We start from the raw sequence: 17,679 nt of genomic DNA on the forward strand, positions 1-17,679 counted from the left end.
ATAATCACGTAAAATTTGCCTTTTATGCTTTATGCTAGGATTCTAAATGTCTTGGTTTCAAGATACTAAACAGTAATTTATCTCTGAGAGTAACAAAAATATGAAATAATAAACTGGTCTCTAATTTGACAGTATTACCTTCTTATTTTCAGTACTGTGCAAACATGCACTAAAAAGTATAAACAGAGCTGTTACAGGAATTACTTCAACTTGACAAATCAGAATAAGATAGTCTCAAGGATGTGCAATGGGTCTTCTGTCTATGTGTTGTGTTTATATATGCATTACATGTGTGCATATATCCGTACATAAGCTTTGCATTATAGAGTAATGGAGGAGGCCTGTTTGCTTCATAAATAACTCTTCTTGTGCTTAATGTCCAATGAGATGTACAACACAACACACAATATTACAAGTTGTGCTTCTGTCTTTGAAAGTTAGAAAACTGCCTTTGGTAAAGAAAATATGAAAAGACATTACACTGATAACTGTAAAATTGATATAAGTTATGTTTACCAAAATAATTATTAGAACACTTTACTGAATTGTACAACTGAAGAATATAAAAAAGAAGTTTACCTGTATAAATATTCCTGAATCATTTTTGAAATAAACAGAATAGTACCGTATATTTCCGTTAGGCTTTTGAGGAGGAGACCAGAAAAGCATTATCGATGTGGAAGTAAGGTTTTTGTACACAATATCTTTCGGTGGGTCACCTGGAGCTGAAAATATGTTAAGTTTTAGCATACCTAACAGTTTTGTACATTATAGTACTCATGAAATAGCCCCTACAGATTTGACAACATCCTGTGTCAAATTAAATGTATTTCTGAATATGTTATAAAAACTGCTTCTAGAAATGATAAAGTAAAATTGAAACGGCAAGCAACATTTTAAAACCATGCTTTTCAGATGTGTTTTTATTTAGGTGCAGAGGCACACAGAAGCTTTTGTCTTACGGAATTTGTCCTGTACTTACTGGTTTGCACACATGGAAAGCCTACATTGTGCATGCCCACAAATTAGTGACAGAATTTTGACACTATCTAATTCATAAACATAAAAGTTGACCAAGTGAAGTCTCTAAGCTCCAAATAGAGTTAATAGGAAAAGAAAAAAAAAAAAAAAAAAAAAAAAAAGGATTTCACAGAATCACAGATTTGTAAGGATTGGAAGAGACCTCTGGACATCACTGAGTCCAACCCTTCTGCAAAACAGGCTCCCTACAGCAGGCTGCACAGATAGGCATCCAGAAAGGTCTTGAATATTTCCAGAGAAGGAGAATTGACAACCTCCCTGGGCAGCCTGTTCCAGTGCTCCATTACTGTCACTGTGAAGAAGTTGCTTCACATATTGCTGTGGAACCCACAGAAAACCTAAATTAAAAGCCTCCTTCTCTCTTTGACAATTATAAATAGTGTTTAAGCTCACAATTCTTGAAGGCTAACCAGATACTTAAATTTGGACGATACAATCATTTCTGTTTTTCTCTCTTTCCTCATCCTACTCAATATACAGGAAGGACCATGTAAATATTCTTCAACTAGAATCTCCTGCTATCTGGTAAGGAATATCGTTCTTGTCAGTAGCATAGAGATGTAGGAGGCTCAAACTCAATTCCTTATGTCAGCTTAGAAGAATTTACATCTATAGTTCTGGCCATATATGAAAGCATTCCATACAAATGCAGTAGAGCACTGAACACTGTAGGTGATCATTTGTTTTGTGCTGTTCTATTTTGTATAACGTATGAAAACATTAATTGGAAGGGAAACTCCAAGATCCATACGTTAAACCCCTGCCCTAAAATATCAGTTCATGTTTCCAAAACAGCATTAGTAGCAAAGGCTGGGAAAAGTCTACAACCCAGTGTTTTAAAAACCCTTTTGAGCTATGACTCTGATAAAAACTAGTCTTGCTACTGATTGTTGCGAAATTGATCTCTGTATGATAGATCTGAAATATGCCTGTGTACTATGCCTATAGGAATGCACTGTATCAATATGCTTGGTGGGAAAACCAGAAACGGTAAAGAAACTAAAAAAAAAAAATCACAGCCCTACATACGACCATTTAAAGAAGTGATCTACCATTTTGAGAATTGTTAAAAGAAAACAAACAAGTAAATCATTGCACAGATTTCATTTTTTTGTTCAGATCCCTATGAGATTGTGAAAGAGCCTCTGAGGAGCATTTTTCCTATCAGAACTTATGTCAGAATAAGGTAGAGAAAACAGCTATTAACATATAATATTTTTATAATGACAGAAAATCAAGGCTGAATGAAATCAAATATTCATATTGTATATAAGCTTACCTCCTTCAGAAGTTCTGAATATTATAGTATCACTTTTTATGTTGCCATCTCCAAACCTTGTACTTGCTGCTACATATGCACTATACTCAGAGTTATTTTCCAGATCTGTGAACTCCAGTGATGTTTCTGTTACATTAACACTCCTTTTTGACATTTTATTCCTGAAGAAAAGATATTTTATTAATTAGTTATGCATGGACACAACTGTGGTATATGATGTCAAATAGAAAAATGCTATCTTGTGGCAAATACATATATTTTTGGCTTTAAGGAAGATCTTGATGAATGTTGCCATATATATTTGAAAAGCTCACTTCTGTGCTTTTGTATCTCAATGGAGCTCTTAATTTCACTTAAAAAGGAAACAAAACAAAACACAACAGAAACATGTATGTAAATTACATCAGCAAAGAAGATTATAATATGGAATATCAAGGAGGAGCATATCCATCCTGTAATTGCTATCAAGTGTGGTATCCTTGGGAAGGACACACTAGGGCATAACTAAACTGTCTCCCTAGACAGAAATAGCGAAATATAAAAAGATTATAGCAGGGAGCATGCCCTACTGTGACTCTGTGAAATTGGTCAGAAGGCTGAAGTTATAAATGGAATAATAGAAGATGATATGGAACAGGAATTAGCTGGTGCTGAGTTAATTCTGGTGGAATGTAGCAGGGGATCAGAATGGAACTCTAGTCAGGTCAAAACCAGCCTAGAATGACTATAAGATGTAACATTAATAAAACGCTGGTATTAGCATAGGTATGAAATGATTATCAGAAAATAAAATAAGATACAGGAACAACTATCTTGAATTTTAAAATTCTGTTATTTAATATTTTATGAAAACTTAGCACAGAAAAGGCTAGATGACATTCCAATCCTGAAAACAATTTTGAATGAGTGGATGCCATGTGCCTCTACTGGGATTTCATAGGGGAATTATAATTTGACAAGTTCAAAATGAAAAAAAAAAAAAAAAAGGCTCATCTTTTCTTGGGAAATAGTCTTGATAACAGAAAATGTTACTAACATTTATATTATTCTCAAAGTTCTGAGAGTCTGAGTAGTCTGTAAAGAGATATGAAGCTTTGCCATTACAGTTATGAGATTCTATATGAAGAAAAGACATACTTTCTTGGATCTTTGCCCATTATATTCTTAGTGTGGAAAAATGTAGCTGCTTATAACTTAAGTAAGAAAACTTACAGCTTACTGCTGCAAACATTCCCGTTCTGAGTAACTGCATTCTCATAACATCTCAACACCTAGATCATAGATAAGTTTGGAGCATTTCAATAAAAGTTGATTATCTATTTGGAAAGCAGCAGAGACTGTAATCAAAGCAATAAGAAAACACTGACAAAGGTGGATGCAGGCTTCACAGACAATGAGAAAAAGGTCTAGCAGGGTAAAGTAAGCTGAGGAATTTTAAGAACTAAGTTTAATGAAAAACATTAAGTTTTAAGTGACTAACTGAGACAAAAGAACTGAGAACTTACAAAAGTAACTGAGAAATTACGTACGTGAAAAAGATAGGGACCACAGTTTCATGAAAAAGCTGTACTTTTAGTCAGTAATTATCTCACACAAATTTGTTGAACAGGTGAATAACAATTTTTGAGTCTGAAATGCTTTCTTGAAAGAACTAAGGTATTGGTTGCTTAACTACTACAGAAAAATGTTAATAGCTCTTGTCAAGTTAAACAGTTTTGTTAATACACCTTGGTACTGCAGTGCAGACTCAGAGAATAGGAGTTTGTAGATCAAAGCACCCAGAAAATCTCTTTGCTGCTTGCTAGTACTCAAAGGCAACTTATACTGAGACAAAGCCTTGAAAGATAATAAAAATGAGAATGTTACTCTTTATGTTTTAGAAGTTGCGAATTCTTTTTCTCAAATCTTTAAATTTACCAATTTTTCTGTAACTGTTGCAATGTAGTTAAGAGAAAGAGCATTTATTTAGCATCAGTATTAGCTTCTTCCTTTAGTAAGAAGCTCTGGGAGTAACAATCTCCAAGTAAAATATTGGATGACCCCCAAAAGCAGAAAGCAGCACCTAGGCAGTTTGCCTTGTCAAATCTCACATTAAAATGCACTAGATGAAATCACATAGCCAAGTCCATTAAATATTTAAAATGTAAAAATGAAAAAAATAATAAGTGAATTTGTGAAAAGTTATGAGTGAGTTTGTTGCTTCAAGATGATACCTAATGCCTGTCTAATTTTAGATATGGCACAGTAAGGATGGATAAGGCACAGCAAGGAGAATACGGAGGGAAAACGGACAAGGGTTACTTCAAAACGTCATGTGGTTGCTCAAATGAGATATTTGGAGAGGTGGTTCAATGGAGTGATGGTTTTTAATGACAAATTCTTACTAACTTGTCACAGCAAAATTAGTAAGCTTTTAGACAATATAAGGAAAGAAAGTGCTATAACCTCAAACTTTTGAACACAGTCTGTATCAAAATGATAATCCATATTATGAAGTAACACTTTCCTAGATGTAAGATAGGCATTAATTTATTTTTCTTTGTGGTAAAAGAGCACAAAACCTTTCAAACATAGTAGAAGGATCAAGCCAGGCCAAATTTAACTCTTCTGGAATAATGACTCCCTCCTGCTCATTTGAGAAGTGACTTAGCTAGAAGTTATAACTTAAAAAAAAAAAAAAAAAAATCAGTAGAAATCAAGGCCAAGTTCTGCCTCAAAACTGAAGTCATGTTAAATTAATAAATGTAAGCTCAATAATAAAGACTGATAATTTGCACACTCGGATCACATCTCAAAAGGTGGACTTGTTTATTATTTTCTTCCAGTGTCTTTTGTAGTGGCAATAGAATGGTACATTGTAAATGCGATTGTTAAAAGTAATCAACAACAAAATCTTCTTAATCCTAGAAGTTATATTTAGATCTTCGAAGATATAGCACATCACTAGAATGAATTATATTATGCAGAGAATAGCAAAGAACCTTTTAAGTTTTAAAATACCAAAATCCCTACTGAAAGATTAGAAAATATTCCAGGAGCAATGACAATGAAAAAAATGCACAGAAGCAGAAAGGACAGAAGAGAAAACAATGTAGTAAATGAAAAACGTATGTTAAAATTTTTTTCCATAAATATAATGTATACAAAATACAACATTAAGGATAACAGTACATACAGACTATTACTGTGACTCTTGAGTTCTTATGTCATTTAGATGGTTGCTGGAAGAGCTCTCAGATTTCTTTCATGCACTTTCTACAAAAGAAATCTATTTTACATCAATTTCAGATCTTTACACTTTAGGATAAGCCAGTGCCCTGCCTCAAAACAGGCCAAATCAGTATAGAACAAAAGCCAACACAATCTAAATCAAATTTTAATTTACATTGAAAAAAAAACCCATCATTAAAAAGAAAAAAGAAAAAACAAAGCACAGAAAAACTTTGCAGGATATTCAACACTCCAATTTTCAGCTACTACATTATATCTGAATTTGTGTACACAGAAGGCCAACATTCTAAGTGTTGGATGAATATGCACTCACCAAAAACATGTAATCAACATATTGTGTAAGAAAAACCCAACATTCCTGCTAGGTTACAGATTAATATTTATCCTCAGAACTATTTCCAGGAAATCTTACCAGACATAAACTGTGTAATAGAGGATAATTCCATTTGGCTCCAGTGGAGGTTTCCATGACAACTTCACAGTGACACCCGACAACTGTTTTACTGAAAGGGATTCTGGAGGAGAACTAGGAGCTATAAAATAAGAGAACGGGACACAGCATCTTGGTAAACAGCTAAGATCTATGGGATATGCAACACCCTTACATAGAACAGTAATTATTTGTGATGGAAAATTAACTTTGTACTACACCAGCACAGTATCCATCAACTAATGTTATAGCACAGCTTCTTTTCCTTTTTCTGAGAGATGATAAAAGAAGATTTTGCATGGTGGTGCTTGAACATCTGTTTCTGTGATTCAATGGAAAAAGTACTTCATGAGAAAACAGTGTATTTGGTAGGTCACAATGATTCACCTACTGTCCGAGTACATTGCTGTAATGTTTTTTCTTCTAATAAAAGCAAGAGCTTTATAGGTATGAACACGTGTAAAATACAGCAAAATAGTTCCCCTGAGGGCGAAGAGGTGCTGGAAATAATTATACGAAGCACCGAAATGTGGAAAAATCAATAAGCATGGCACTGAGAGATGATAAAATGTGGGATACTAAGCAGTGGTAAAATGTATTCACTCCATCCAATAAGGACCACATTCATAAATTTTATGTCTCACAAGGGCAAATATAAAGATGGGCATTGACTGAGATCAGTAAAATTCATGTTAAGATGAACTTTATGTGACACCATGTAACAATTTTGTAGGGAAACAGAAAAAGTAAGTGAAAATGTTGGATCATGCTTAATTTTATTCCAATTGAAGTACTCTAAAGTTCTTATAAGTATTGCTGAATAGATATGTACCTAAGTAAGCATTAGTGATAACATTGTAAGAGCATATTATTGTGAAATAAACCTTGATTCACAGATAGTAGTAGTACTATGTAGAATGACTTTTGTTCTTCTCAAATTAAACCAAAAAGCATCATGTACTAAAAATTCAAGTCATAATTGTAGTCATGCATGAAAATCGAGAATAAGAGCATAGTTATTAGCACATCTATGAAACATTTGGTCTGAAACTTGGAACACTATGTTCCTGTGAATAAAGTACATGTGGTGTATTATAAATACTGTTTCTCAGTTGTTGTTATTTCTTTCACTATCTTAGAAGTTGGCATAAAAGTTTTAAAGTTCTGTAGATTTAAGAAAAATCATTTTTCGTGAACAAAAGCTGCCACTGAGTGTCTGTATTTAGAAGCAAAAATGGTGACAGCTGTATTTATTGTTTTACATGTATTACCATCAGTGGTTCAATAATAATATAAGATCTATGAAATAATGAATGCCATATCTTTTTGTCCAGTTCATACTGAATTTCTTATTCAGGGGATACTTCTTGCTGAAGAACAGGATTAGCATTGCTCTAAATAAAAATACTCTTAGTAAAAGATGGATTTATCCAAATTAGCTGTTTGCAATGTGCTCCAGCACTGTTACTACTGAGCAAATATTTATTACTGATGGCATGTATGTAAGAACATCAGTACTTGGGAGATGTGGAAAGACCTATTATAATCAGAAGCCAGTGCTCCCAAAAACCTGGAATGAGATTTAATTTAGGAATGCATGGTGCAATGTTTATGCCAATGCAGCTTTAATTTGTGTTCTTAGTGTCTTCCTCCCTTTATAAACACACACATGCACACGCACACACAAATGGATGCAAATAGTTGAATGTGTAGATAGATGGATATTAATAGAGTTATAATTACAAAAACATTTCTAAAACCTGAACATGAAGTGTAATAGGTTAGGACTACAAGTAGAAAGTGACACATCACAATTTCTATTCTGACTTACCATCCTCATCAGTCAGTATACGCAGAGGTACACTATGAAGGCCCTCCCCCAACATGGTACTAGCAGACACTTCAATCATATATTCTGTGTATTTCTTCAAATCTAAATGAAGAAGAGAAGTTCAGCAAATCAAACATTCAGTGAGGGAACCTTCTTCTATTAATGGAAAAAAACTTGAGATTGTGTGTCACAAGGAGAAGTTCTGAAGTGCTGAAGAGGCCTATCACTTGTGCCTTTAGATATTAAAATGAGCATTAGGAAAATCTGAACATAAAATATTCCGCATGAACAATAGAAGGGGTGAAGTTCTAATTATCAGTTAAAATCATATCCTGAGTTGGAAGGGATGCACAGGTGTCATCATATCCAACCACTGGCTGCAGACAGCACTACCAAAAATCAAAGCCTGTGAGAGCACTGTCCAAACACTTCTTGAATTCCAAAAGCTTGGGGCTGTGCTCACCACCCTCTGGTGAATAGCTTTCTCCTAGTGCCCAACCTGACCCTCCCCTGATGCAGCTCCATGTCGTCCCCTTGGGTATTCTTGCTGTCACCAGAGAACAGAGCTCAGCGTTGTCCCTCTATTCTCCTCATGAGGAGCTGTAGGACACCATGAGGCCTCCCCTCAGCTTTCCTTTCTCTGGGCTGGAAAAACTTTGTATGTTTTGCCCTCTAGACCATTTTATACTTCCTATTTCTGGAATGCTTAGATGTTTGTCCTTAGCACTTCTTTGAAAATTTACTAGTTAGGGTATTGAGTGGCCAGAATTAGCTGCTCCCTGATAGAGCAGGCTAATGCATCATAATGACTTAACAAATCAAAAGATGGAAAAGTGAGTAAAAAGGGAAGTATCATATTCACAATAAAATTGGTGACCTCAGTGCTTTGTCACAATGATAAATATGTCAAAAAAGTCAAATTTAAATTTAAATGTTAAAACACAGTAAGAGACACATTAGATTGTATACCACGCATGGTCCATTCCACAACAGTACTATAGGGCTCAACTGGATACTTCCTAGGACAAGTGGCACCTAACTATACATGGACAAGAATGATCTTGTCCATCCAGTGAATCTGTCCTGCATTAGTTGGTCTGTTGAGCCCTTCTCAGAACAAGTTGCAGTTGCCTTAAGATTCATATCATTATGTACTAGCCTGTAATACGTAGTACCAGATGAGTGGTGTTTATAACTCTTTCCTCGGTTCCATTAGTCCTCTTGAGATATATCGTGTAGCTCTGTATGATTCCATTGGGAATGGATGGTGGAAAATATGACAGCTCAATTTCCGTGGATGAGATGTTCTGATACGTTATGTTTTCTGGTGCAGAATTGGGAACTAGAAGGTAAAATTTAGACTTGTAAAAGATTCCTGTGAGTTTCATTGATTTCTTAATCATTTTCTTAAATTGGTTAAAATGAAAAACACTGTAAATATTTTTATTTTTATCCTTTTTTGTGTGTTTTTTGTTGTTGTTGTTGTTGTCGTGTGTTTGTTGCTAAAATTTCAAAAGAGGCAATATCCAGAAAGGGAATAAATGCCAGTGGAGGCAGTGGAATCAGCCCCCACTTTTGCCTAATTTCATGTTAGAATAATAACAAAATGCTCTCAGGAGCCTTTTGAATACATCAGCCCATGAATAGGTTGTAGTCCACTAAAAACGCTCCATTTTCCAGCTCCTCTTTTATTTTTATTCTTCTCATCTCAAAAGATGTTTTTGCATTCTCTGTCACAGGCAGCTGGAATTCAAATTTTTGTTCTGAGCAACAGGGGAGCTAGGCACTGTGAAGGGTCTTGAAAATGAAACATAGAAAATATATATGACTAAACTAAAAAGAACAATAAAAAAACATCTATGGATAGGTACACTGAATCAATTGGGCAGATGCCGATATATCTATCATGTCTGTCAAAAAAACAAACAACAAAAACAAACAAAACCTACAGCAACAAAAAAAAGTACCACAAAATCAGTACAATGTTTTTGTGCCTCTATTTTGAGTTCAATCTCAAGAACTCTTAAAACTAGCTGCCTGTGTTCTCATTCTATACGAGTTCCGATTGGTTTGGCAGCTCTGGACCACACCTACTTCACATGCCATAAATCAAATTTCATTTCAGAAACGAGGAGTTCACAGTGATAATTACTGTGTCTTAGCAATCAAGAAGCTAATGCATATTCCCCACACCTTTTTGAGATAGAGCAATACAGTCATGTCTTTCCTTACTGAAAATTCTAATGAACAGAGCACATCTAACTCCAGATCTAACTCTAAGTATAGACAAAGTACCCAGTTGTCTAAGACAGGAAATTAGTCAAGATTTTAAAAAGCCTCAGAAAGGTACGAGTGTCATATCAGATGTACCTGGATATATCTGAGTCCTGAAGGAAATGAGCCACTTTTTATTTCTGAACCTACAGCTTAACTCAAACATCTGTTCCTCCGTGTCAAACATTGTTCTCAGAATTTTTCCCAGTGCAACTCCTGTTTAGCTTCACTGAAAAGCTAATGACCCTCCCTCTTTAATTTATATTCTTTTTCCTACATTATCTTATTTTAAAGCCAACTATGCCTTGTTACAACTTTTTAATATTCATCCTTTCTTCCCAATCTCCACTTATACTTTTTCTTGGAAAAATTTAATTTTATTTGTGCATTGTCCAAAATATTTCCAGCAACAAACAAACTCAGCTACTACAAAGTGGCACCTTATCAGTTAATCCTGATATATTTTTTTAACCATTAGAATTGATTTCTTACAAAATTTTAGTTCATAAATTGTTTTCCAAGACAATCACATTTTGAAACCCTACTTTCCTATAAAAATTTATTTTCCTGCAAGATACAAGAAATACTTGAGGACAAATAGTAAAATATATGATGCCACGAGACATGTGTATTCCAATTGTTTTCTTTACTTTTTAATCACTCATACTATTTCCTTATGTTTGTTTTGTGTATACAAGAGAAAAAAGAAGAATTAAAAGTTTCTGCTTTGCAAAGCAAAAACCTACTTTTAAAATAAATTAAACACGGACTTCCAAGCATCAAATGGCACCATAAAGCACTTGTCAGAAAAAATATAGTTTTCCAAAAAATTATACACTCACCAGTTTCAGAAGTTCTCACCAGAAGTGGGAGAGATGACTGATTCCCATGGCCAAGTCTAGTGAATGCCCTTACAGAGATGTTGTAGAGAGTATAAGGCATCATTTCAGTAAGTGATATATTTGTAGATGAGGTGTTCCTCACAAATAAATCATTGGAATCACTGTATAGAACTTCATAGTGAGTTATGAGACCGTTAGGCTGCTCAGGTGGTGACCATTTCAGGTTTATCTCTGTTGCAGTCACATTTATTATCTCTACATTTTGGGGTGGGGAGTCTGGTTCTGCAGTAAGAAATCAAAGAACAAAAAAGTCTGAGACATTCAGTTAATTGAATATAGGACTGATCTGATAAACCTATTGGATTATTATTAAATTCTGTATTTTTAACTTTCAGCTAAAAAAAGTAGACAACTTTTTGTATCAATACAACTTCCTTTGTCTATTGCTTTCGTTCAGATTGGTTCTTCAAACCTCACTGATTTCCTCTAATTTAATTTTGTTGGAATGTCATCTTTCTGTCTTCTTCTTAACAACGACCTGTTCTATTTCCCTCAAACACCAACTGAACCAGGAAAGGAACCCTTTGCAGTGTAATTGAATTCCCTTTAGTTTACTGATAGAATTGCTAAATGATAACCACTGAAGATCCCAGTGCAAATCCTGCGTACGTGGGTTACAAGGTGAAGCAGAAAGCAAGTCCAGCTCTAGGGTAGTCTGTTGGCTAAATCTACTGGCAACGTATGATTTCATGCAACTCTTAACAAGCTCATAAGCCCCTGAAGAGCTGAAGGAGTAAGTGGGCTGCACTTATGAATCAAGTCAGCTCTGAGCATCAACCTTGATTCCTATAAAGGCCTCATCACTTCACTCCTGAAGTAATCTATCTATAAAACTGAAGAAAAAAAAAGTTATAAGAATGCTGGATTATGCTATTCAGTTTGTGCACAAATAAATATATATAGACATTTTAGAATTTTCTTGAAGCTTTTTGATGTAAAGGTGTCATGGAATCATCTTCATTCCTGATTTCTGAGCCCAGGAATCAAGAAAATATTCACTGTAATAAATCACTACTCTTTGGAAGGCAGGACAGCCCACATAAATAATTCCCATGTGAAGCAGCTTAATTTTCAATTGAAATGGATTTTTCAATTTATCTGGCATGGAAGAGAAATATTTAAGTACCATAGCCTAATATATTGCATGCTAACATTACTTCAGTTAGATGTAGTGACTTTGCTATCTGGAGTTATCTCTCTTTTCAACTCATCAGAACTGAGGCAAGTTGTCATTTCTAGGTTGGCTATAGTAAGGATACATGAACCTCAATCTGAACTTAATCGGGAAAACTAAAGAAAGAGAAGAACAAGATGAGAATAATTACACAAAACTTTGTAATAAGGCAGGAATTATCATTGATTTTGTCTCAATAGTTTGCCCTGGGCTTACATGTATCAATTAACTATTGGACTGAATCTCAACTTTCGGTTACATTCAGATGCAGGGCACTTTAAACTTAAAATTTGTTTCAGGAAAATAGATATTGAGGTAGGCAGTTTCCCATTCATGTGATATGCCCTCCCTCTGCAAAAACTAATAGCATAGAAGCACAAAAGCTGTAAAACAATATGATGAACACTTTACATTTTGCTGTTTACTATTTTGGTTGTTTGGCTACTCTACTTATCTAAACTTCATAAATCTCCATAATATTTAATCGTTCAATCCTTTACTTTCTTTTTTCCCACTTAATTATTTCTCCTGTATTGTAGTGTATTTGACATCTGTGAGAGATAAATGACAATTAGATTATTGCTTTCTTTATTATTTTGATAAAATCTGGAAATAATTCAAAGCAAGTGAAAATAAAAACCTGATATAAATGAGGAATGATTAAGTACTGAATTCATATCTATGCTCTGTAAATGAAATTCCCATGTTTCTCTTTGCGGAGGTCAATGGCAATTCAGCCAGTGACTGATTGAAGACTAATAATTTCAACAAACATTGATTTTATTAATAAGCTTTCTTCCCATCCTTAGATATGTGCGCAGACTTCTTTAATATATCAATCATATCATCATTGCAAATGATATATTTACCATCTTCAGGGGTTCTCACAAAAATATCATTCTCTTCAGACAAAGCACTTTCTCCAATCACGGTAGATGCTGCAACTCTCATTTTGTAGTTGGTGTATTTTTTTAAACCTAAAAAGATTAAGTGGAAAAAAAAAAAAAATGACTGCCAATGATTCTCCTTAAACATGTTGTAGCTTTCTTATAAAACTATTCAAGTGTTCTAAGAGTTTTTGAAACATATTTGCCAACTAAAATATAGAATTTGCATAATATTATTTATCTGGGGAATGTCAAATAAACACTCAGACAAATCAATAAGTTTTGAAATAATTAAACTAGCTTCAATCCTGTAAATTGTTTTAATTATGAAAACAGGAATGTGTACATATACACACAAATATGTGTTTTATTGTACATGCATTACTCTGTTTAGCTCAAATAAGTGCCTGAAACAGCATAACTAATATATTTCCTTCAATTAGCATAAATATTATCACCTCAAAAGAAGAAAATTATTATTATCATCAGACAAATTCTGTATGGAAAAGAAATCAAGAATTAACTGTTTCGAAACACTTTTCTGTGTAGAAAGAATGAGATGAGGAAAAATTGGTAAGGAGAAATCCACTTGAGAAATTACTACTCACTACATTACTTGCCTTATGTAGTCCTCTCTGCTGCTCTCACATTCCCTACATACCTCTCCACAGCAGACAAGTCTGGCACCAATTTCCTGTCTGCACTGTGTGCATGTGTGGATGGGGCAGAGATGATCTACTTACCTTACAGCGGCTACAATGCAAAAAGTTGGAATAAGCAATTTTGAATAATATATTTGCAATTATTTTTTAGCAAACGACACAGTACCTGTCATAAGTAAGCTGTTGTTTGAAGTTGTTGTGTGGAATGCTCTTTTTGTATCTAGCTCCATCGCATAAACGGTATAATGAATGATTTTCCCATTGGGATTTGCTGGAGGCTCCCAGTACAGCAAAACAGAGGAGGAACTAATATTCTTATAAGATATACTTTGCACTGAGCTTGGAACTTAAATGAAAACAAACAAATGAAAAAATGTAACAGTAAGTAAAAGAAACAATTTTTAACAGATTAAAATTTCCTGAAAGAACTTGAAGACATTAACTTAGCTCTGAGCTACATTTTACCTTGCTCACGTGTCCTGACTGTGAGAACAGATGGTGGCCCTTCTCCAACAGCAGTGAAAGCAGACACACTGATTGTGTAGTCTGTGAAAGGTACAAGGCCCTTTATAACATATGACAGTTCTTCACCCAAAATGTCAGTGGCATACTGATCATCTGTGATTAAATAGAGAGAAATAGTCATTTATTTGTAAACTCTTATTTTTTCTTTTGTGTTCTATACTCTGACACAGTAACCTACAACAATTTTACTGCAAAAAGAATTACTTTCCATGACAATCAAAAAAATATAAAGAAAACGTTACACAGTGTCTCATCACCAGGGAGTTATTGTTATTAAGTCAAGCCTCAAGCACGTAATCCCCTCTGCTTTTCAGAGGTCTACGAAGTATGAAATTCAGACAGTAGGAAAAAGGATAGATAGCTTGGCCTAGCTGAAAGAATGCATGGTAACAAACTAAAACCAAACTAAAACTGACAACTATCTCAAAATAAAAATAAAATTTAAAATAAAGAGGAATCTAGGAACTAAGAAAAAGCATACTTGTAGAGAGTCTATTTTTCCCCGTGATTACAGAACTGTAGCTCCTATGTTGTTGAGGTTTCTGATTATTTTGTTGTTGTTGTTGTTTTTAGGGTTTTTTTTGTTTCTCTTCCCTCCCAACAGCTATACTTGAAATGGCTCCCATCACATATCACTTCATGATCGTATTTTCAGCAGAAGAGTCAGAGCAGAATGAAGAAATCATGCACATGCCCACAAAAAGTTTTTGCTGCACATCTGTGCATCAGTCCAAAGTCAGCAGCAGCCCAACTGTTCTAGCCAAAATCCTCTATTATAGAGGAGCCACTATGACATTGCAACATGAAAAGGTTTGGGTACTTTACACATCTAAGTATCAGGCCCAATAATCAGCATCTAAATATCAGCAAGCACTGTTGAAAACTTGGCTGTCAACAACCTTACTATAACAACTATTATAATAATTGTGCACTATATTACAACAGATGATGTTTGAATTTAATTTTTCATCATCATAGACATTTTAGCAACTCACTAATTGAAGCTGAATGAGGCAGTAAAAAGAAAAGTCTCTTTTAAAGCACTGTATGTTTTCTCTGTATGACAGAGAAGACCCCTTAGGATTACTATAGTAAAGATCCACTCAACATTACAGAATTTAATGGATTAAATTCTGGTCTTAAACACTGGTGTAGACAGAGGAATCCAGTGATTTCAATAGCTCTTTTAAAAAACTGACTTTCTGTCTACTGCTTAAAATTCTCATTGTAAAAATTCAGAGTGGTATTTTAAGACCTCGCCTGTCAGCAAAGGACTGCTTAATGATTTGTTAATATTCATACTTAGCAAAGAGACACTGTTCCATTGATAATACAGAACAAGTGTACACACTAATGACATCACCATGTCATGGGGTCATCTCCACCTGTTTGTAACCCATATAGTCAAGTTGTAACTTTCTGACCTATTTACCTTCACTGACATTTGAAAACCTATTAGTCAAAAGGCTTAGAGAAATCAAGGTCTCTGAAGGGCTTGCAGATATGTTAATCCCTGACAATCACACCTGCTTTGGCAACTGTAATAACTGATTGTCTATGCAGCTTGGCTGATGGCTTTCGGGTGCTCCTTTCACTAGGAAGAAGGTCAGCTGGGTGACAAGGGGCTAGTTCCTGCCTGTGTGGCATTCCCATTTGCTTCAGGAGGTTATTTGGTAGTAAAAAAATCCAACTCCAGCAAATGACCCATTCATAATTTGTCTGAGCCATGTGCTAAAGTTTGTAGTTGGGACAGTGATGGTGGTCCTCTGGAGCAACGGAACAAGTAGAAAAATATCTTGAAATATCTTACCCAAAGTAGAATGTAATTCTGCAGCTCCATTTATAGCAGGCAAATGATCATCAGACGCACTTGTAAATATCACTGGGGAAGCTGTCTGAATACTAGAAAACATTTCACCTGAACCTTCATATAATTCATTGGCTGTTTCTATTGAATTCCAGGTGGGAGAAGGTTCAATGTTTTCATTTATCATGTATGGTTCCAAAGAATCAATCAAATACTAAAAATTAGAAAAATAAAGTCACAATCTTTGTCATTCTTATATTCCTTATTGCAATTTATACATACAGCATATAAATTGTGTATTGCGACCATTACAATGATATTCATTTGATATATAATTAACTTTGCAAAACAATATTTTTTACAAGAAAACTCAGGTGCTTGTATCCTACAGCTTGCTCATTTTAAAAATAAATGAACAGCACATGCATTTTAAAAATTTCTTAAAATTTCTTCAAATGTGGATTTTAAAGTTTCAAATTTAATGTTACTATCCTTGTAGCTATATCGAAAAGACACATTTGAGCTTGGAAGACTCCATTTGTACTAAGCATTTTCCAGCAGGATAGGAGGTGCTGACAAGAAGAGGGCTTCAGATGCCCCCACTAGGCCCTGAGGAAGAAGAACAACAGGTTGATCAGACTGATGAAAGAGAAAAGTTATCTGTGTGACCTCTGAGTAAAGAATAGATGAGAGTGGGAGAAAAACCGAGGCTAATAAAATAAGAAGATGAGTTTTAAAAAGGAGAGTAAATATGTGGAAAAGAAGAATGAAAGGGAGGCAAGTGATGTAATGGTCAATAAGACAGCAGGGTCAGGCAAAAGACAAATTTGAAAAGGGATGCAAGTAGACTTAAAGGGAGAAATTACTACTGTGAGAGGTACAAGGAAAGCTGAAGAGAGAGAGGCTAGAGAATAAGCATAAAATGGTGTATAAGCACTAGATCGTTTTGGCCTTTCAGAATGTGGGACCAAATCCAGGACTGCAGTGTCTCTAAATTGTTATCCTGTCATCCGTGAACGCTCCCCACTCACACATATGGACAACTTCACTGCCAGAAAGAGATGTTTTTGTAGCGATGCAATTAATACACAGTAGCCCTCTCCTTACAGACCTCAGGTGGAGAGAGGAGACGAAGCCTTTTTTATCAATAGCCTTTTTTATTTTTATCAACTACATAGACGGTGAGATTGAATGTACCCTCAGCAAGTCTGAAGATGACACCAAACTGAGTGGTGCATTTGACACCATAGAAGGAAGCGATGCCATAAAGAGGGACCTGGACAGCTTGAATAGTGGGCCCATGTGAGCCCAATGAGGTTTAATAAAACCAAGTACAAGTACAGACTGAGAGAAATGCTCATCGAGAGGAGCTGTGCCAAGAAGAACTTGGTGGTCTTAGTGGATGAAATGCTGGGCATGAGGCCAACAGTATCCTGGGCTGCAGCAAAAGAGGGATGACCAGCAGGGAGAGGGAGGTGATTGTCCCCCTCTACTCTGCCCCTGTGAGGCCCCATCTGAAGTACTATGTCCAGGCCTGGAGCCCCCAGCACAAAGATGTAGAGCTGTCAGAGCAGGTGCAGAGGATGGCCAAGAAGATAACCGAAGGGCTGGAGCACCTCTCTTATAAATGAAGTTT

General features: G+C 35.1%; 1 protein-coding gene across 1 annotated transcript in view; it reads right to left on the minus strand.

The window, feature by feature from the left end:
* PTPRQ (protein tyrosine phosphatase receptor type Q) overlaps positions 1-17,679 on the minus strand; it is a gene marked incomplete at both ends in the record, with an annotated part of 121,080 nt that overhangs the window by 65,297 nt on the left and 38,104 nt on the right. The window contains 10 exons of the mRNA XM_079545547.1: positions 580-725; positions 2,321-2,481; positions 5,964-6,084; positions 7,813-7,914; positions 8,972-9,154; positions 10,929-11,210; positions 13,032-13,139; positions 13,878-14,057; positions 14,177-14,329; positions 16,047-16,257. Coding sequence (XP_079401673.1) covers positions 580-725; positions 2,321-2,481; positions 5,964-6,084; positions 7,813-7,914; positions 8,972-9,154; positions 10,929-11,210; positions 13,032-13,139; positions 13,878-14,057; positions 14,177-14,329; positions 16,047-16,257 — 1,647 coding nt within the window. The remainder of the gene's footprint in view (positions 1-579; positions 726-2,320; positions 2,482-5,963; positions 6,085-7,812; positions 7,915-8,971; positions 9,155-10,928; positions 11,211-13,031; positions 13,140-13,877; positions 14,058-14,176; positions 14,330-16,046; positions 16,258-17,679) is intronic.

The sequence above is a fragment of the Tetrao urogallus genome, assembly GCF_951394365.1.
Source record: "Tetrao urogallus genome assembly, chromosome: 1".
Lineage (NCBI taxonomy): Eukaryota > Metazoa > Chordata > Aves > Galliformes > Phasianidae > Tetrao > Tetrao urogallus.